General features: G+C 47.3%; 1 protein-coding gene across 1 annotated transcript in view; it reads right to left on the bottom strand.

Moving 5' to 3' along the window:
• FRMD3 (FERM domain containing 3) overlaps positions 1 to 21,849 on the bottom strand; it is a 924,195-nt gene extending 902,346 nt beyond the window's left edge. Inside the window, exon 1 of the mRNA XM_069625881.1 lies at positions 21,364 to 21,849. Within this exon, the coding sequence (XP_069481982.1) occupies positions 21,364 to 21,507 (144 nt within the window). The 5' untranslated portion in view covers positions 21,508 to 21,849. The remainder of the gene's footprint in view (positions 1 to 21,363) is intronic.
• Positions 21,850 to 22,628: the final 779 nt, after the last annotated feature.

The following is a 22,628-nucleotide window of genomic DNA, read 5'->3' as shown; positions in this document are numbered from 1 at the left end:
GCTTCCAATGTTAGACTGTGCAGTCAAACAGGCATTAGGTGGGAGAATTTTCGCAGGCTGCAAGCTCACCTGGGCATTGTGATTGGCTTGCAGAGGTGTGCAAAAGGAGGGCGTGGAAAGGTATGGCCAGGATCTTGCGACCCCTATATTGCCTTTGGTGGACGTTCTAAAGAGTCTTGTCTGAAGCTGCATGTTCCGCATATCCAGATGCGGAACGTAAGATGCATGTTGGACGGTGGCTGTGCGCGCACCTAGGCGACTTAGCCTGGCAGCCAATAACTCTCACAGGGGACAGAATGGTGTGGCGGCGTGTGCCTTTTTCGAGGCTAAGCCGTGCAGAGCATTAGACGCTACCTTGCTGGAGCAATGTAGCGGGTGGGCGGGAGGCGGGCGAGCAGCAAAGAGCACCAGTGGCCTTGTCCTTTGGCCTTCTCTCAGCTTCGCCTGTCGGCCCTCTCCCTCTCCATTTAAGGCAGGAGGGGAGGGGCAGGCAGGTTGGGGCAAAGAATCGGACCGTGGGCCTGCGGCAGTGATTTCAATGGCCAGATTTGTATCGGTCGTAGTCATGGCAACCTGGGAAGCCATTTTAGGGGAATTCAAAGCCGCACAGCATGCGGCAGGCCAGAAATGTTGCAAGGAACCCTCATTTGTTCTGAAGATCACGGTAGCAGCTGATTTCGCTTACAGCTGCTCTTGTGGAAGTTGTGCTTGCAGCAGAGCTGCAAAGAGCACTGATGGCCTTGTCCTCCGGCCTTCTCCTGTTGACGGAAACAAGGTTGGTGGTGGGAACCTCTGGTAGTTTGAGTTTATTGGGTCTCAAATTCCTAAGCATTCTCTTTTTGTTCAAGTTATCAGCCACATAGGCCAGGAATTGACCAGCTAGGCATTTGAATGTAATTGTAAGCAAACGGAATTCAATTCTTGCCTCTATGTCCCAGAAAAGATTTGATCCAAGCTAGAGCTTGGTCGCTAAAATTCTCGACTTCCCGAAATCTTTGGAGGGGCAACGTGTGGTCCACCAAATCAAACGCTGCAGATAAATCTAGAGCCATTAGCACCATATTATGTCCTTCATTAATGATCTCATTTTGCTTGCATGACGGAAAAGAAACAAATGGCAGGGCTTCAATGAGGTTCCATCAAAATGGCTAGCCAGAATAACGTTCGCAGGTCAGCTAGAAGATGCCAACATTCATGTGTTGCGAAAGACCCCTACAAAACAATTGCCCAGATTCACTAGTTGCCCAGTTAATGCCCTTTGCTGATTGTGCAGATGATCCAAGGAAAAGCGGACTGTTCCCTCTGGGGTGAGGGGTCCTCCTTGAAATGCAAAGAAATCACTGTGTGCTCTGCATGTAAACTATAAATGACGATTTGGACGGATCTTCCAGGCAGCTCGAGCCTGCAAGATGTACCTCTGCTAGAACATGAGAACCCCTTAATTTAAGTATATGATCCCACAAGGGCCTGAGCACCACACTTCACTGCCTAATGGAAGCGGCCATATGGTGACCATTCTGTGTGGACACATTAGCTCCGCACAAAATGAAAGCCACAAGAGCATCTCCTGTCTCATCGAACTTACCCTGGCACTGGGTGGCTAGTCTGGTTTCTCTTGCCTCTCGTGCTTATTATGTTACCCATGTCACCAGTGACAGCATTCAGAAATTGCACAGTCACATTCATGAAATGAAAGCTTGCTGTGTAATCATCCATGTGCCGGAGGACTTGTCAGTGGTGCTCGTAATGTCGACTGACGCATGAGGCACCCTTTGCTGCAATACGAGACCTGTTGTCTCTGGAGAAGACTTTGGCGCAACTGTGCATTTTTGTCCAACTCCAATAGGACTCAAGGCCAAATAACTGTGCCTGCCCAGTCTCTCCACTGGGTGGCACTAGACAAAATTCACACTTCCCAAGTGCAAGGGATTGGCTTTACCCAGTATGTCATACTATAAAATGTCCTGAGAAGAAGGCATTGAATGACATCCCCAAGATGGCGCAGAGCACACAAGGATGTAACGTGCTGTGCTGAAGTTATTTTTGCTTGTACATGCTTCATGATCAAGGCACTGGCCATGTGAGTCTTCAATTTGGAAAATTAAGCACCTAGGAGCTAAGTTTGATCTTTTAGTTCAACGCTTTTTTTATGTGAACCAAAATGATATAAGCAAAGTATCATCTTAAACAAACAGCTTTCTTTAAATGTATGCTACTGTTTGTAGAAAAAAACCAATAGAGCACATGATTTAAGACTACAGTTCCCATAATGCATTTGGTAGCCATTAAAGTGCGAGCTGCTGTAGTGTGCTGAAATTAGCAATGGGTAGCTACACCCAAGAAATAACCTTTCTGTACTAATCTACTGTGCTTCAGGCCTTCACGGCTATTGAGCAGTAATTTTTGCAGAGGCAACTGATGTTCAACATGACTGAACGGAAACAGCCTCTTGTAGGAGGGGGAAGAAGCTGGATGAGGTTTAACACCTTCCAGAGCAGTGTGACTAATCTGGACAATTCATCACGTCTCCCCAGATGGGAGCCACCCCCTTTTGAGGCTAGGGAGGTGAGTCTGCTATGCAAGACCCTCCCTAGGAGTCTGGGCAAGTGGGATGGCACTGGGAGTAACTCCCCTTTTGGGGACAAGGACTCCCATTCCAGCATGGAACTTCCTGTCCAAAAGCACCCTTTCCCCATATATGGAAGTCGGAAAAACTCTTACATTCCCTGTGACAACTATAATGCACAGAGATTCTTCCTTGACTCTATTGGCTTCAGGTAATGGTGAACTTGGCCCGAGGGCCATGATCAAGGAAGATGGGGTGTCAGTTCCTTGTTTCTAATGAGGTACATAAAAGGAGAACAAACTGTGAATGGAGGAGGAACTCCCCCGCTGGGAGGAGAGCAAGTGCTACGCAGAGGCGATCCCCTGGAGCATCGGTGTACTGGAGAGCCAAAGCCACATCGAGCACAGAGCCAGCGGTGATGTGCCGGTTGAGAAACCCTCTAGCTGGAGGCTGGAAGGTGGGTACCTTGACCGAGCAAGCAGCTATGGTCAAGGGGAATGAGGGGATGGAAAGCCAATGGTCATTGTGGGTGGCGTGACCCGTGAAGAGCAGTGGAGGGCCTGGCACCCAGCAACCAACGCTGAGACCCCAAAGAAGAGAGTAGCCAGAAGTCCCAAGCTCCTGCCGATAAGCACTGTTCCTGCCGCAAAGCGTAAGGACAGGGAAAGAGACCCTGCAGACGTGTGGAGGCAAGCGAGACATAAGACTGCAGGTTTCAAGGAGGAGCGTAACTGACACAGGTACGAAAGACAAAGTGAATGTAACAGGCACCCGGCCCCACTAACCCAGAGAGAAAGGGATAAAAACAATCTGATGCAAGGCTGAAATAGCCGTCAAGCGTATGAAAGGTCAAGAAAACGTAATGGGTGCCCGGCCTCACTTACCCAGGGAGAAAGGGATACAAACAATGTGATGCAAGGCTGGCATATCCCCCAAACATATGAAAGATCATGAAAACGTAACGGGCACCTGGCGCCGCTAATCCCAAGGAAAGGGGATATGAACACTGTAACGCTAGGATAGAATAGCTGCCAAAAGTATGAGAAATTAAGACAACAAACCGGGCACACAGCCCCAATAAATGAGAGTAGAAAAGCTACAGACACAGTGTATCGAAGCTGAGACAACCGATAAAAGTATCTATGAAGCAGAGACACTTGGCCTGTGTTGAAAGAGAGTGAAGGGAAGCTGAATACTATGTAACCGAGACCGCAATGTGCATGAAATCACGGGAGGCTTTATTCCCTGTCTGGGCAGAAGCCCTATGCTAGGTTTGTACAGAGAAATAAGACACTTAACTGCAGAGCTACTGGACTGTGAGAAGTCCCAACGCTACGAAGGTGGGAAAGGAAGAAGAGTAATTTCAAGGGATCCTGGTGGGATTGGAACATTTTTAAAATCAGAAACTGTTTCCTTATCAAAAGGAGAGGGAACCCCAGACCGACGATATTTGCTAATTTTCCAAAAGGCTTTGATACTAAAGCTCTGAAGACAATCTGCACGAACTGTGAGAGCAAGAACAAATTGAATACAAGTGGGCCAGGTCAAAGGCTGTTATACAAGCTTCCCTTTTCTTTTAGTTAGGTATTTTTCTAAAGTGGTAGGGCCAGTTAGGTACTTAGGATTCAGACAGAAGACCTTTAGTTTGGACTTGAAGTGCACCCTTAGTTTTACTTTTGTTAGGTAGGGAACTTCCCTCATAGCGATAGGGCAAGTTAGAAGTTTTCTTTTAATTTAAATGAAACTCTTTTTGAACATGTCAGTAAGTTGTCAGACTCCTTCTTCTGGTTCACCACAGCAGCGATGGCACTGGCGAGCAGGTGGCAGGGCTAAAGAAAGAAATATACTGTGCTCAAGCCTGGTCTACCAGTACCATAATGCAATGCGAGCAAGTAGAATGAGATGAGTGAATCCCATTGCAAAGTCACCTTACAGGAGAAGTGTGCTCAGAAAACATAAAAGTTTATACATGGACTCAACTGACCACCGGCAAATATTATTTTCAGCACATGGCTTTCCAAATAACATTATGGTAAAAGATCTTTGGTTGACCAAAGGTGGCTGAACTGAGGAAACATATGAATTTCAATCAATGATGCTCTTCTACAGTACCATTCCCACGCAGACATTGGTTGTGTTGGAGGGATCAAACTGGTGACATATGTGAATGCTAACGGTGGCCTTCTCGGGGCTCAGCCAGTTTGCCTTGACCAACCATGCCTTGCTCAAATGTCTAGTACACATCTATTTTTGTGCGGGCGGGACCTCTTTCCACCATGTTAACGTCATTGCGGCAGAAGCCAGGACGAGCAATCCCATAATGCAATGCGAGAAAATCACGAAATGAGTGAACCATCAAATAAAGTCACCATCTTCTGGAGAAATCTGTGCTGAAGAAATTGTGTGTGTACAAACTCAGCTAACCACCGCGAAACCCTATTTATGGCTGACTATTAAATCCTAACAAGGGCGCAGCTGCAATTTTCCCTCCCAAAAGTCAAAGCTTTTTTAATATGTTCAATCAACTGACTCGGCCGCATAAAGTCTTGTTATCAGGATTTAATTGTTTCCTGAATGTCTGGAATAAGAAAAAAGAAGCGCATTGGTGATGAAAGATGCAGGTGCAGGCGCTTGAACCCCAGTTGAATTACTCTTTCCCCGAGGTTGGGGAGGACTGGCAAGGACTGGCAAGTCCCCCGAGGAGATCTGCCTTCACGCCTGCTTCTTCTAGGCTGAGCGTGTGGACCTGTGAAGATGCTTTACTCCTGTTTCTTCATATCCTGGAAAAGCAGCCGAGCCCTGCATTAGATTCTTTATTCTCAGGCTAGTGACAGTTGCTAAAGTTTCAGAAGTACAGCATGGCTACGGAGAGAAAAAAGCAGGGGTGCAGTCTGAGCGCTACATGTAACCCTCCACCTCGTTTGGCCAGCTTAATTGCGTTCCATGTGATAATGTCGCTGTGAAAAAGTCGCCAGGTAGCTGAACTTTTTTTTCCTGAGCCCTAAAATTATACATTATCACCTCCAATCCAAGAATATTTGGGGAACGTGTTTTTCATTGACTGGAGGGTGCATTTTTAGGGAAATATCGCCAATATGATTACTGAATACCCTATATTGGAGGTCACATATGTGTAAGTTAACAGCCCTAAGGGAAGGAACATTAAAAAAAGCACACATACAGTAAGGTTTTATTAATGTCTATTTCTTAATGTATATGTGATGTGTGCTTACGCCTGAAGCCATGATGGAGAATTCAAACTGACATAAGGTACTGTACCCTAAGGAGGGAATGTATTTAGACCAAGACCCCAACAATAAGGGGCCATTTTGGAACAGAATAGTTTCCTAGCATAGAGCCATTAATACACTGGGGGAACGTGCTTTTAAAGTTTTTGTATGGGGGTGGTAAATGGCTAGGAGTTCAGAGCATGGTGAAGAAGTGTGTTTGATGCCTGTCAGGTTGATGGGGGGTGCCCAAACGGGATACCCTTTAACTCCATTATCAAGGGGCAGTCAGAGCTTGGTGGGGCTGAGGAGTGGGATACTGTATGTTAGTGAGACTGTTGCTATACTCGAAGTGAGCGGGAACGGTCAGGAGCAGCGCTCCACTACTTTTATTTGTTTTACTGTTAACAGTTCAACTACTTTTTCCACACTTCTCCACTAGCAGTTTTGGCGTAAATTTGATCTAGTTCAACAAATGTTTTCAATGGGATTTTTCCACGTTAAAATATTTTTGTAAATTGGCCGTCACCAGCATTGCTGCAACCCTTGAAAAATGTATTGCACATTGCTCCCTTCCTGCCTACTCTGTCCCGTGTCGGGGCCACCGCTCCACTACTTTTTTTTTGCTACACTTCTACCACTGGCTATAATTTTAAAATATAACTGTCCCTCAAAACAAAAAACTCCCCCTCGCGTGGCGTCCTTCGTTGATCAGAGCATAAGCCCGTCTCCTGTAGAGATCTCTGTCATCTTGGTGAAAGCAGGTGGCCTAACGCGCTCACCTGGTTGTACAAGGAGACCCCTCACAGGGGATCCTTTAGAATGTATTGGGACTTGGGCAATGGACAGGCCACCCCCTTGCCTCGTCCAATGGACTGCCCGCTGGGACAGAAGGCAAGGAAAATAACCTTTGTAAAATAAACTGTTATGAACAAGTGGTTTTCAAGAGACGCAGGGCCAGTAGGATATTTGAGATGTTCTCTGCGTTGCCTCGGGCCCCAAGTGGTTCCACAAGGCCAAAAAGACTCTAGGAATCCCGGCCACGTATTCTGGATAGCCCGGCAGAAGCGGGAGCCCAAGCTGCTGAGCCAAGAGCAGCCAGGGGGAAAGCAGCACCCAGGCCACGTGTCAAGGGAAGCCTAGAGCCACATGGCCTTGGAGGCATGACGGCTTACCCCAGGGCCAGTCGGGGTGGGCCCAGGGAATCATCTGCCCCAGGATGTGGGAGCTGTGTGGCCTGGGGTGACGTCGATGTTGCGGAACGAGTGATTGGTGCAGTCCGGGAAGTGAAGGAGTTGGCATGGTAATGGTGCCAGATGTTCAGGCCCAGAATATTAAGTTCCTAGACCCGAGCCATTTGCATGGGTGACCCGGGCAGAAGAGGGCAGTGACATGTGGGTATGTCATCACGCACTGGGGCCAGACGTGGTGGGCTGTGAAGATCATGGTGACCCTACTGGCCCATATATGGGGCAGCCCGCCCTGACGAGACACCCTGGAAGGCCTTCCGCCCACTCACAGCCAGATAGCAGGGGGCAGGAGAGGGTGTCAGGAGCACAGGCCCATCTGTGTTCAGGCGGCGGACACACATAGTCTTCAGCCGCCACCTCCAGTGCGGCTGGTGAGAGCAGTAGAAGTGTGCCACACCCACCGGTGTCCCCGCCCAGGTGGGCAAAGCCTGGACAGGGACGAGTGAGGGATCTCATTAGCTCGGGATCACCCGCATGGGCCCAGCCCCACCCAGCTAACGAGCGCGAGCTGAAATGGGAAAAAACTGCCACGGAGGAAAACCTTACATCACCGCCATGTAGGAAAACCTTTTTATGTCACTGTCCAAGAGGAAATAAATGATGAACCAGCCATATGTGGAGCACCCTTACCACGAGGGATGGAGAGGAGCCCGTGGCAGCCACCCACAGGAGAGCGGGAGCGAGGCCACATGTAGCCTAATGCCATGATGGAGAATTCAAAGTGACATAAGGTACTGCACCCGAAAGAGGGAATGTATTTAGGCCAAGATTCCAACAATAAGCGGCCATTTTAGAGCATAAGCGTTTCATAGCGCAGGGCATACTGCAGCTGCCATTAATACATTGGGGGAACGTGCTTTTACTGTTTAACTAGGTGGGTGATAAATGGCTAGGAGTTCAGAGCATGGCGAAGAACTGTGTTGGGGTCTGCTTAAGGCCTGCCAGGTTGATGGAGGTGCCCAAGGGGGTTACTCTTTAACTGCATTATCAAGGGACAGTCAGAGCACGATGGGGCTGAAGAGTGGGACACTGTGTGTTAGTGAGAGTGTTACTATACTTTTTTAAATATAATTGTCCGCCAAGACTAAAAACTCCCCCTCGCGTGGCGTGCTTTGTTGATAATAGCATAAGGACTCGGGCAGTCGCCATCTCCTGTAGTAATCTCTGTCATCGTTCTGAAAGCACGCGGCCTAACACAGCTGGACAGGGGTGCAGGGGCGGGGGTTGGTAAGGAGTGTGCTCCCTCTGTGGCTGGGAGTGAGAGAGCTTAGCAGCTGCCATGCCAGAACAAAAACAGCAGGGCTACATACGTTTATAAACAATGTTAAGGTTTGAATGCGAACATACGAGGGATACAAAAAGCCCTATCATTTAAGATTTCAATGGTTAAATATCCTGTGTCCAAAACCAGACAGACATGGCGTCATTCCTAGATGTACTAACTCATGCCATTTCCAAAGGCGAATGGACCTTTAGCAGCAGAAAGGCGTACACCCGCCCCACGCCCCCCCCTACACCTCCCTGCATCATGGCCAATCCTTCGTGGTTCAGCCACACCGGAGAACAGGAAGGACTCTGAGGTCAAAGGGAACGGTTGGTCCCATGATGTCACGTTCAGTCCAACGCAGAGCGTTCCACTCGCGCACCTTCTGCCCCATGCAGCCCCTGGACATTGCTCACAGATGCAAAGTCAAAATAGGTCACAGACCATCCACATTTGCCATTAGCCGCGCAGCGCCCGCCAAATACTTAATCCGATGCTTTCATTTGACTGAAAAATCTCTCTGAACCATTTAAGCTTCCAGAACATCTGTTGTGGGTTTCACATGAAAAGAGCCGTTGTTTTCAAATTACTGGGTTCTATCGCCCCACTCAAAAATGCTAATTTTACCTCATTTCATGATTTCATCAACCGCCTTTATTTTTGTAATTGTTTAATTTTCTATAAATGACACCCTCCCCCCCTCCGCCACACCACATCACTGGGCCTTCCGTCACATTTTCAATGTTGCTGCCTAGTGCTGCGGTCCGTGGGATTTTGAAGCAATCTGACATGTATTCCCCAAGAGGATGAAGCGGCTACCCGATCAGGAATCAAATGTCATCACGGGGATTACTGAAGAGTAGCTGCCTCGACACCCCCTCCCCCACCCCCACTCCGCCAGTCCTTTCGCCCACCATGTCACTTGTATTGTCAAATTAGCACTGACAGAATATAACCAGGGTTTCAATTCCAGCCGCAAAACACTAGCTGCTCACAATAGGAACCTCCCTAACCTGGCCGCTTCCTATCCTAAGCCTTTGATATAAGCAGATTAAAATAATAAATTGGACACGTTAAATGTGCCCTTCCAGAAAAACTCAAATGCGCTGTGCAATGGAGGGGGTGGGGGGGTTCCAGTGCTTTGGAAACAACTAGGCCCTTGTGCACTGCTTTCTTTTGAATTAAGTTAGACAATTGCCCAATGAAAATGCAATGCTGGCAAGCGGCTAGAATGTAATGTTATAGACTTGCAACCTGTGTCTGTGTAGCTCACCACTGCCTTTTAAAGGAGCCTATGTCAAGCATAAACGTACCCTACACTCAATACCGTCGCCATTGTTGTGCTTTCTCTTTAGTTCCACCAAATCTTCCATACCTGGCGAGGAAATACATAATGAAATGATCATCATTCCCGGTCAGCGTGGGCTGTCACAGGCTCACATTGCATGTGATCAAGAAAGCAGGACCTTGCCTGTTGGTCCTCGTCATCAGGCTCTTACTGCCTTTATTTAGAGCAGGGGTTTGCACCCTTTGGCTCTGCAGATGTTTTGGACTACATCTCCCATCAGCACTAGCCAGCATAGTCAATGGTGAGGGATCCTGGGCATAGTAGTTGGAGAGCCACAGGTTATAGACCCCTGATTTAGAGGGTAACTATGGCCCTTGTTTTCATATCTTCTGACGGCAGAAAGTACATCTTCAAGTTACTTGCGTATATGTTTCTACAAACTAATGTAATAATCTGAAGCCGCGTTCGTACACTGGCATTTTCTGGGTATACACCCCCATGACTGCACACGCTCCTCCAGACTGAGTGATGCAGTGGATTTACCAGCAGTGTGGTGGCCAATGCCCCCTGTTTGCAAGTCATACGCGTAACCTCCACGGTCCTCTCAGTAAACCAAGGAGCATGGGGCCTGTGCCCTGCACACTACAAGGATTCTCGAGCACCTACCGAATGATAACCTTACTTATTGTGTGATAAGAGAGGTCACGAGAAAGCAGCTGCGGGCAAAACCATGCATCACCACCCTTCACATTTCCCCAGAAGTTCGAGGAGCAAGAACCAGAGTGGACGCCAATCGTGGACGGATCAGAACTATCTACACTTCATCTAGAAGGGAGTTTGGACCTCCACATGTTGGAGTTTTCATGAAGGTTCGCTCCATCATGATTTGCTTAGAACACATTCTCTTGGAGGAAATGCATTAGTTTGTTCAATTCTCTTCACGTCCACTCATCAGATTTGATAGCCATATTACTTTGAGGAGCACCCTTTCGCAGTAAAGGTGCACAGTTTCCATCTTCAAAAGTTAGCTATGCACGTACAACTTGCATGAAAGGCCAGAGAACAAAGGACCGCAAGAAGCTACTTGTCCCTGAAACAGAGTTGAAACATTCAAGTTCTAAGCTACTAGCCAGAGTTATCACTAGCCAATGACTAATGGCAGGCGCGCATTTTGCACCGTGCCTGAAACAAATAGTTTGAAATCAAGATGCCCCCTGCGTGTAACTCTGGTCAGGCCTGCATTTTAATATGTTTCTGTTTATAATAATGTACCTATTATTTTGAAGGAAGTGCAATTCTTGGTTTTAACACGTAGCACCATGTGCACTGTCTGGTTTTATCCTGCAGGTATATGCAAATGAATGGATTTGTCAATGCTGTTAATCGAATGGTTAATATTGTTCTGATGAAATATGGTTAGGTTTCATGAATTTATTTATCAGATCCGAAATAAAGCATTTGATTGACTAGAAAGAGGAGACGGTGATACCAGCACCGCCTCCCCCGCTCATCCGCCACCACGCCATTCTCAGCAACCTAAGACATGCACCCCGGCAGAGGCCAATACGCCATAGGCTAGTTAAAGCAAGCCGCAGCAGTGAAATGTTTCCAAGAAAGCCATTTACCCAGCAGTACTAGTGCATCATTCCCAAAAAAAACTTTGCCTAGCAGTTGATCAAAAAGGCAATGGACACCTACCAATCCCAAAGAGGTCCATGCAGAAAAAGGAAAGAAAACAATTCCATCCGGTACACATGGAGCAGAAGGTTTTCATCAGGGCACTCACATCAGTCTCTCAGTGTGGGCATTAAAAGGGTTAAAGTAAGAATTTGTAGGAACCCCTGTGGGGTACACGCACACAGAACCCTGATCAGAAAAATATTGACACAAGCTTTAATATCAAAAACAATTATCTTTCCAGTGAAAATGTGAGACAATACATTTTTTTCAAACCTGGATTTCAACAATGGATGTTTAACTTTAAATGTACACTCCAGGGCAATTTAACCCAGTCAGACTCCTTTTCGTCAGTCTGACGTCCTTTAATTTATTTTTGTATGTATCATCCATAAAAAAGTTTAAACCATCAGGGTGGTCATCCACGTAATCCAATGTCTAAATGAAGAAGAACATTACTTTAAGAATCTTTAAAACAATCCAAAAATAAATTCACTAGTCAATAATAGAAATAAAACCAGCTATTAGGTTGTCTTGAATTAATTTCCAAATTTGTAAAAATGCTAGGGCATGTGCAGTATCTATGGGGCTGTATCGTTATGTTCATTGCCTCGATACTGGCATATATTTGTTCTTTATCAAGCATTTCAAGCAGATCTTCCGGTCCGGCCTCAGCTCTTGTCCCACAAAGCCCAACACAGGATCTTCCCGGAGGATCCCTTCCCACGCCACTGTCAGTCACTTCATAAATGTTCATTTGATGAAACCTCAACAACATGAGTTGCCTCCTCATAATCGTATCAGGTATAGAAGTAAGGTACGGTTGCGGGCCTAATTCTCTCCTATAACGGTTGAAATATTCACCAGAATTACCCTCAAGTTACAGCAAATCCCCCTACAAATTTTCCGTCAGTAGAACCTTCTCCCCCCTCACTTAATAGGTCTTAAAGTTGCTTATTTGGGCAAGGAATTGGGGTTCTATGCGATTACATAAAAAAGAATGTATCGAATACGATTTCATCAATTTTTCTTTCTCTAATTCGATTTGGCTGCAAATATATGCGGGGGAGACGCCTGGCCACCCCAGACCACCCTCTATATTTATTATCACAACTACCCACCCCCACATAGATTTGTGGCCGAATTTGACAAATTCAAGTTCGACCAATTCTTCTGCATTGTAATCTTCCTATCCAAGTTATGGCATTTGAATTCTTGAATATCAATGATATATATGGAACCATGTACCAACTACACTCTGCTCTAGGGTGATTAACCAAAACGTGCTTTACTACTCCTACTATCATATATGAGTCATGCCCACCATACGTATAAGTGTGGTTTAACCCAGGGCAGTCAAACTTTGCAGACAGAAAGGAAAGAAGAGTCCCCTTGGTAAAATAAACCTGAACCAAAGGTGCCGCAGAGAGGACTCAATACATTTTTATATACATTTGGGTTGAGAGCTGGTTACATTTTTCCATTATCAGTGCATACAATGGTGCTGGGCAATGCTGCAGGGCAGCCCCAGGCAAGGCCAAGTAATTGCTGCCCCATGCCAGTAGGCCCAGGAGAGGGGCAGCAGCCCTCCCCAAGGCCCAGCTCTCCTCTCCCCCCAGCACACAGGGAGACACACAGTCTCAGCGCTACAAAGCGCAGGAAGGGTGGGGTGTGAAGGAACACCTCACCCTTCCACTATAACAAATGGGCGCTAAGCACCCACTGGAAGCAAGGGTAGCCAGGCAGGGGAAAAACACAGGGATGCCCCCGCAGGGGCACAGACAGTCGGCGCCATGCCGGCCTGGGGGCTGGCCTCACAGCCCCCACAGATGCACAACAAGAACCCAGGGGCTATCCCTGGGTCCTATATAATGAGCCGTTTTTGGCAGAGAAAAACACAAACTGTTTGTGGACCCTGCATGGGGACCCAAACACTAGGGAGTTCGCTGTGTACTCATCGTCTCCCTTTTTTTCTTTTCCGCAAACCCTCCCACCCCAGAAAAAGGGAGAAGAACAACGGAAGAGAAAACATGACACTGTACGGTGGCCACAACAAGTCGTGGGACAAAAAAAGGCGGCATGGGCCAGAGGGGGTAACCTCAGGACCCGGTGCCCAAAAGTACTATATATTACGATATTCGATTATTGTTTATGTTTTATGACCATATCTGTTACAATAAAAACCTACTGCCTTTTATTGCCAATACTTGCCCAAATGTTGTGGTGTAATATGTCATGGTGAGGGAGGGGGCTTGCAAGACAAGACACTTACACCCCGATACAACAAATGATAAGTTTGTCTGCATATGAGTCCAGCAGTTACAGGGTTCATTTCAAATCTGAAAGGAAACCTAAATAGGTGTATTTGTTGACCTTTTTGTAGTTTGTGTGTGCCGAAAAACCATTCAAACCTTTTTTCACATTTTCTTAACACATGTCTTTTGTTTTCCCATAATTGCTGTGTAGGTCATTTACCTACCAGTCCTGCTGGAAGGCACCCAACGTTCGCTGAAATGCCAGCAGGGTGCGATTCAGCAGGCCCCGTTTGGGAGAAGCCTTCCTCAGACTGATAATGGCAAGCGGGAGGTCCACGACATACTCATTATAAAAGGAGCCACATCGGCACACACCTGTCATACATCCTCTCTGATAACTTCCAAATTTGGATCAACCACTCTGACCCCCTCTCGACCCTAGTTTCCGTATATGAACATTGAGGCCATTTCAGCAGTCCAGGGGGACCGCCCATCCCCCAAGTTTGTTCAATAATTGACCTGGTCGAAAGGCCACTGCAAAGTCTACACAATTAGGCACTGCGGTTCCGCCTTCCATTCCACTACACTCCTTGGCAGTCATCACAATGCCACCACCAGGCTGGGAGTAATCTTTGCTAGATGTTAACCCGACTGGGAACGGGATCCCTGTTGCTCTCTGTCACCCAATCCTCCAGTTTTCCCAGAAAAGATTTCACATAGGGTTCCCCCAGAGGATCAAGAAGTGTGATTAATGTACAATTCGCCTGTAAATTCAAATATCCCTTTATGTGAGCAGGTGTAAGGTCATTTGCGTGCTAGGAGTAAGGGGTTTCGCCTTTTTTGCTCGCTTCTGTAGAAGGGTTCCAGCCCACTAGTCTGGGGAGGCCTTGACAGCTCTCTCAGCTAGACCTCCAGAAATCCTCACGTTGCATGATTTAGAAGAGCCTGTTTCATGAGGCACTCAAATGAAACTGAGTTTATCAGAATGAAGGACTCTTACTGACCCCTCATGCACGCGTGTTCATACAATTTTCATGTGGCTAACCGATGCAGATCCGCTAATGCAGCCTTTTACCATGCGTTGGAGCATTACAGCTTTTCATGGTTGTATCATTTGTTCTTTGCAAAGCTGTCCATTACCTGAACGGCAATGTTTTCATGCAATACTTTGCAATATTTTTATTCTCTTGCTGATATCATTTTATTTAACCCCTTTTACCCCTTTGTGCGAGCGTTCTGATCACACACCTTTGCAAATTTCCTAACGTGAATGGAGTTTTCAATATGAGCAAGCCTGCACACCTAATAAGCACGTACATCAGTCTTTTTATAAGACTAAAAAACTCGATGTATTTTGGGGCGCACCCCTGTATTGGGAGATGCAATCGCAGCTTTCTAAAAGGATGAGCAGCGTTCCGCGAGTCTTGGTGAAGGGATAACGGAGTTTGAACCACAATAGTCAACAAATGGGAACGAAAAAAGTCTCACCAAGTAAAGCAGCATTTTATTTTTTTGGAATGCTACCCGCCATATTTGTAGTTTTTAACGTTCTGCTCGAGTAGTTTTTTTCAATTTTCAGTGGTTGCAATGACAAATTGAATTATCAACAGCGTTTTTTTGTGTCTGCAATTGTGGAACAATACAGATCAGAGTCAAAGAAAACATGACATAAAGAAACTTCAAGCAAAAGCGTGTCCCTGATAGATAAGTCATATCTACGCAGTGGAGGATTACTTACACTGGGGCAATACGCTCCATAAGTGGCCCCACAATTTCTCTACATTGCATTGTGGAGGAAAGAGATTTTTGTATGTTTCTCCATCAGCCAAAACTGGCTGTATTTAACGCAACTGTACAAAGAAATGAGTCCTGCCCAGGTTTTGAACACCCATCGTACCTAAGTTCCATCATCGTTTTCATCAACCTCAGAATCTAGAAGGACATCATGGACCTGATTCCCAAAGACTATTGAATGGGAAACTCCCATTAAATAACTCTTTGTGACTCAGGCCTTTATCTTGAGATCTCCATCTGATGAACAATCATGCCCAATGTAACTGTTGAAAATAGAAATGATTTCAGATGATGCCGACTTATCTTACAAATGTTCACAAATAGTCACAAAACTGATAATTAGCAATACGGCTGGGAGCCTGTCAGTTCCCCGACCTTATCTGCCTGAACGGAGGGCCTTCCCAGCCATCAAATCAACTGGGTGTAACGCCGAGCCCTCCACCTTAGCCTCCCCTGCCCTCTGCGGCTCCACCACAGGCCCAGAGCGCCTCCCCCTCTCCCCGGCCTCAAGGAACGCTTACCTCTGCACTCATCAGCCTCTGCTCCCCTCTACTCTGCAGTTCTCTCAGTAGAAATGGAGAAAGGGCTCTATATAGTTCCCTTTGTCATTTCATTGGTGGTCAGCCTGGATTGTTGAGGAGGAGGGGGGAGGAGGGGTTAATGTGAGGAATGGCCAGCCATTGCCACCCAGGAAAGGCTGCTTAATTTTGCAGCCACAAAAAGCATGCTGCCTCCAAAAACCCTGTTAGTCTGGACCCTTAAAGTTAGAAATCCTGACCCAAAAAATATGTCAGTTGAAGCAGTCAGAAGACCACTGACCATGTTTCTCTCCTTTCTGAAGTTCTGCTGGACCGGGGAGTAGAATGAGACACCGTCTGAGAAGCATCTTGCAAGTAAGCAACCGGTTTAAGCATCACTGCCGCGTCCGCCACTGATGTAGCCTGATGTTGTTCTCTTTGAAAGGAGCTTAAAAAGGACTCCTCGTCTGTGAGTGATGTCATGGTTTTGCAGGAAAGATGTGACTTGCTTCATGTTGCATCGTTTCTGGATCATGACAATGTGAAAAGTTGCTGCTATTAGGTGAACTAATTTGTTTCGCCTCACCTTTGGCACGGTGAGCTCCTTTTCTCAGACGGCACCGATGTGTTAACCACATCCAGCATCGAGCCCTTTATCCTTTGAAAGGTGGAAAAGACACAGTGCCTGTAAATAAGCCAGGAGCTCTAAATCTGGTATCTGAGAGGCGTGTGGCAACTATTACTATGATGGGAACACTTTACTAGTTCGTCAGGCTTAACCGCCAAGGATTTTTGTTGAGTTCCAAGGGCTAGGACTCTTTGAGCCAATTCGGACTGTTCGTGAAATGAATCACATTAAACCCTCTTGGATTCCTCCATCATCTTTCCTACCTGAAGACCTTGTTTTATCAGAAAGGAAATAGCACAGTAGAGTTCACTCTTGCTTTGAAGGACAGTATGGCCTGTAGCACGTTCATCAGGTCAGCATCAGTCACTGGTGGACCTTCTGGGGTTCAGAGGCCTGAAAGTTCAGGACTCACTTGTGATTGGCGCCTCCTCCAGCGCCTTTAAGAGGTTAAAGTATATCTTTAATGGAGGAGTGTTTGATGTCTGTCATGAAACCTGTGCTGGGGCATTGGGGCATTAGTGAGCACCACCGAGAGGGAAAAACTCAGCAAAGTTATCACTGGGTCAGTCGAGGACACAACAACATACCTGAAGCTAAACGATAGAGCCGGGCCCCACTCAGATGATATGCTTAGCAGAAATTAGTGTGGATAATGGTTGTTCCAGGGAATCGCCCGTAATATTCAAACAGCAGTGAGGATGGAGCAAAGAGTCGCGCTCCATACAGAGTGGGGAGCAGGTCAGTTGCCTCTTCATCTAAAATGAAGATTTCAAAAAGGTGGGGCCAACGGAAAGTGTTACATAGGATACAAAGAAGAAGGCAATAAACCTTCCTGTGAATGCTACTGGTCAACTTCCATAAAGTAGTCGTGTTACGCCAACACTTTTGTGTCGAGTCAAAATCTCCTTTTACCCTCAGACAAAATAAAAGAATTTGCAGTTTTCTCTCAAAAAATGCTCAACTCTAAATGATTCACCTATCCCAATACAGTTCAATAAGCACTGATGGGTTGGCTGGCTTTTAGTATATAACACTCGTCACTACTTAACATGTTGAGGATCTTCTGATCTAGCTTAATGGATATACAATGAAGCTTTCTAAAGAGCGAAAAAACGCTACAGAATGTTTGACTGCTGTCAGTCTTCAGCCCATGAGACTTTAGACAGCAATGTGAGCAGGCAGACAGTGGGACCCGTTGCGAACAGTGTTTTCCTGGATCTTACTTACTGTGCTGCTCTGTGACCCAGCTTTGTGCATGAGTGTGTAGGGGGCCAATGTAAGGCATCAAGAGCACGGAATTAGGTCGCCTTGCTTAAAGCAGTTGTTAATGAACCATTCAGATAAACATATTCTTTGTATATATCATTTAAGTGATATTGGTACATCATGTTTCAAATTAAATTGTTCAGGATATATTTAATTAGTATGTGCACAAACCATACAAACACGTGGCAACCATTTTAATCCTGTGAATTAAATGGTGTGCACTTACGAAGAGTCTATGGACACTAGCCTGTAGTACATATACGCAACTACGGTCATAAGAAATCCATATACAATCATCAATTTCTAGATGGGAATTAACCATGAATGGCTACAACAAACAAGCATTAGATGTCACGGCCCTTTACATGATGGTGCATGGTTATGCACTTAGTTCAGTATGTTCATGGAGACAGGTCTACCTTTGGCAGGGAGTCGACACTGTTCTGCTCTTAATAGCTTACGAGGCCTTCATCAGGACAGTCATCAATGAGGAAATGAATGCAGCAAACAACCCTGAATTATAACACATATGTAGAAAAGGAGCACGTACATCATTAAATTCAACTTTGCACTCGCCATCACAGTTCACTCAGCAAGCACAGGCAAATTCTTGAATAAAGTGGACCCCCTTACTTAGGCATTGAAGGCTAGATAACGAATCCCTCGAGTTAGAAAGGTCAGAAATGATTCTGAGTTGCAGTTTCGCTGATGTGTTCCTGCTGTCTGAGGACAGCATTGGAGGTCTAGGTGCACTGCGTAGCCTATTAGGAGTATTCATGTATCAGCAAGGCCCGAGGTGGGAGCTAAGATTCAAGCAGAATATTTGGAGACACGAGTGGATCCACACAAGCCACGTAGAGCGTGTAATAATCATCTCAGAACCGCGTGGTGAGGGCTTAGCTGGTGCTCTAATTACGCAGCCATAGTCACACCTAAATATGCACATGTCGTGCTTACAGGGCAGCTGTATACATATGATTTCCAGGAAGACTGACATAACTATCTTTTAGCTGGATGTCCCTAGTATACCAAACAATCAGTTGAGCATATACGTTCTTTCTTGGAGCTGACTATGTAAGACTCTAAAAGGTACTGTATAACCAGAAGACAGGTATACAAGACTGCAATGTAATGGGCTTACCAATACTGCCAAGCTCAATGCATGCACAGTATACAAAAAAGGCCCAACATTTGGGTACTACAGTCCTAACAGAGCCCCACGCTCTGCCCATCTCAGACTACAGCTAAAGCAGTTCAGGATTGGAGGGAACCAACGATTAACTACAATAGCTTCTCACCGGAGGAATAAGCACTCAGGAGAGGAGAGATATGAGGCCCCCCCAACCTGATGGCTTTCAGAGCAAGAATCAAGCCCCATCTGTGCCGACAACTTGAGGGTAACCATCGGTGGAATTAGGGAAAGCGTCAAGAAAAAATTAAATTATGCCGACAGCGCTCTACAAGTATATAAACAGAAATAACCATATTGCACCTATAGAATATGTAAGCGTTGTTGGCACTGCTATAACTAGCACTGAGACGAGTGCAGTCAGTGTACTGATCGGTGCATATGGATGTTATATTTAGCATTGAATATGTGGTGGACCTTTCGGTGGCAAGAAGCAACAAGGGTAAGTTATTTGCCGCCTGGCACAATATAAACAAAGGTTCTCAGAATTGGTCGATGAAGAGTAACTGGTATGTGTTTCACAGCAGGGCTCGCGCTTCCTAGACAAGGGGCTAGTATCCGCTAACAGAGCAGGTGGCGAAAGGAGGCCAGGCGGCTCACAGGTAGCATTTCGCGGTATTCAAGTTACACTTCCCGGTACAGCTCGCCTACTGTTCGGCACCTGGGAGGGTAGCCGTGCAAGCAGACCCCGGGGAAGGCCGCGACCCCAACCGAAGCATAAAGAATGTCCCAGCCGCCTCACTGCGTGGGGGCACTATTCTGCGCAGCCATGCACATGGCTTATCCTTGGGGTTAGCCATAACGCGGGCAGTAGCACAACAGCCAGACCCCGGTGGTGGCACTTGCATTGTTCTGTGGCACGCATCCTCGTTCCCGAAACGAGGAAAAGGGGTGCTTTTTGAGGTGTAAAACACAGACATTTGCTTCCATGAAATCCCGATGAAGGGTTGTTTTTTGTGCGTGTTTCTTTGAAGTCTTACGATGTATTGCTGGGTTTCTGCAGACAAAAGTGTGAAATGTGACATGCTAGTGGCCCCTTTCCCTGACAAGTCCCAGCTCACTGGGAAGGGGCCATTAGCCTCCCCTCTCCCCCATGCTGTGTATATGCCACAGTAAATGCCTGCACCACATAAGTCTGATTGTTTTCTCGCTATTGTGCAATGTCTCTTCTAAGTTGACATGTAAACAGTGAGGTAATCACGCATACACACGTGCACATTTTATTCAGAAGATGCTTGTGTGAAACAATTTTCTGAGGTGAAAACAAGTGGGGCCAAACACAGAGCGATCCGTTTGTCCTGTGCAGGTTAGAACATTTCAAGCATCAGGGTGTTGTAATTGTTTTAGCGACTCCTTGATTTCGCAAATAAGGGGTGTTTAAAATGAATGCTGAAAACAAGAGAAAGGGTGCTTTTATAAAGAATGCAGACGAGCATGGGTACAACTTTAGACTGAAAGTGCCACCCCCAGGACTCAGACGAATACAATAGCACCCGCCTGCAGCGTCCGTGGGGGCTTTCGCACCGTTTCCACCGCCTGTGCTCGAGCTAGAGGCGGGCGACTGGCAGGTGTTTGGTGTGGCCGGGGGAGGTCAGAGAGTGACACGTCCGGCCAATGCCCCACGGAGCCGGTGGACATCAAACACCCGGCGTATAACAGCAGAGACAGCTTGCTTTGAATCTGTGACTGCGGATATGGCCATTGCGGGCTGTGAGCCTTTGTCGCGGGTTCCCGGGGGGCTGTCAGGTGGAAGGGATGGCTGCTGCCCTGGAGGCTGTTGTTGTGCTTCTCGTGGAACTGGTGCGCGTCCCCCAGGGGTTCTTGCGACCACGTGGGGCCAGCTCGCGGACGGGCTGCCCTCGGGGGTGATACGGGGGCGCCGCACGCGACTAGCCGTTCTTGTTGTCTTGAACCTGTGCCTCGCACTGAGTAGAAGTAGATTGTCTAAACAAAACTCGACATCACTCTGCAGGCACGCTTCGTCACGCCGCCTGCATTCGGGCAACTGTTCAGCGCCTAGCACATTGCTGCGCTTGCGCCACGCTTTCCCGGGACTGCTCCTGGATCTTTTCCCCGTGCAGAACTTGGTAATATTAATGAATGGCAACGCCTGGCTGACAGGCGCCGAGCTGCTTCATTAGGAGGAGGAAATGCAAAGCTGAAGAAGCCCGAGGAGAAGGGGCATGCTGCGTGCGTGAAAGGCGACAGGCAGGGCAGAGAACACATTGACAACGCAACCTGCTACTGTACGGCGCTGGCGGTGGTGGCGGCGTGTGCGTGCTTCCTTGCCTGCCAGCAGCCCGCCTCCACACAGCATCAGCAGCAGCAGGCATGGCTATTCTTGTTGTTGTGGTTTCCATCATACTCGGGGAAGCAGCGCGTTACACGGGTGTTTCCCTGGTGCGCCCGAATCCCTTCCCCCGCCCCCCTTCCCCATGTACCTGAATGTTGCAAGATATCTCGGAATCGTCCAGCAGCCGGACGGTGCATTTCATCTCCAGGTTCAAGGATTTGATGCTGGAGCTCCGAAAACGGATCATTTTCATGGTAGCCCCCTTTTCCTTGGTGCACTCACAGGAAAACATACACCTCCTCTCAAAAAAGAAAAAAATAATAATGCAATCCAAGCAAACGTGTCAAGCAGAAAAAGCGCAAGGCTCCTGTTCAGAGGAGGCAGCAGGGCTTTGCCCAGCCAGAGGGAAGGCGCATCTCTCCTTCCCCGCGCTCTTCTAATGCACGCTCGGAAAAGCCATTCGACACAGGCGGCGGCCAAGGGACTGGGGATGGAAACACAGGCAGAGCGGCGGCCGGGCGTGGGAGGAGGGGGCGAGTGAGGGCTCCCGCTGCTGGTTGTTGTGGCTGCGTCAGGACGGTGAGGCTGGAGGGAAGGGAACGCCCAGCGGTGCCACCTCAGACTATCCCCACGCTTGTCTCCGTGGAAGAACTTGGAAGACACCAAGTATATTCAGCACGTGCTGTGGTCCTCACCCTGAAAACGTATTTTTTTCGATGCGTTTAAAATATGCATTGAGATGCATTGGGTGGGTCGGCTAATAAGAGGCAGCTGCTTTGCACAACTCCGGTGTCAGGCAGCACCAATGTTTTGGAAACTAGTGTTGTGGACTAAAGTACTGCAGGGCCCCTGTAAGAGAAGGTACACAAGGGAAGGGAGGGCACGTGGGAGCGGGGTGGAATGGGAGGTCCTGAGGGAAAGGAAGTTAGTTGTTACTTACTAAAGAATAAAGAAGGTTGAACCCACACACAGGCTCTGTGCGAATGATTAGGCCCCGAGGAAGAGCACAACAACTAGCATGGGTGTGCCATGTTCACACATGTATTGGTTGGGCTCAGGCAAATGGCTTTGGCTGATGTCAAATCACCAAAATGCCAGGGAGTGCCAGGAGATTTCAGGGGCACACGGGGAATCCACACCAACCAGCTATCTTCGCAGGAACCCAGACTTTATTCATGGATGTGAGCCAATATTCGAAGCTGCTCAGCGGTGCCTCATATCATGGTGCTTAAACTTACGACCTGTCACCCAACACCCCAACTACTTCCCCACTACTCCCTGTTGGGACTAATAGGCTTAATGCCCCATCCTTCATGCTTTTCTGGCTGGTCATTGTGACAAATCAACTTCCGGGGCACCAGTCATCCAGCGAAGACTATCAGATGAACATCGGTTTCTAAACATAAATCAGCC

This window comes from Ambystoma mexicanum, chromosome 6p (genome assembly GCF_040938575.1).
Source record: "Ambystoma mexicanum isolate Mex_15411 chromosome 6p, UKY_AmexF1_1, whole genome shotgun sequence".
Classification (NCBI taxonomy): domain Eukaryota; kingdom Metazoa; phylum Chordata; class Amphibia; order Caudata; family Ambystomatidae; genus Ambystoma; species Ambystoma mexicanum.
This window is presented reverse-complemented; position numbering and strand designations above follow the sequence as displayed.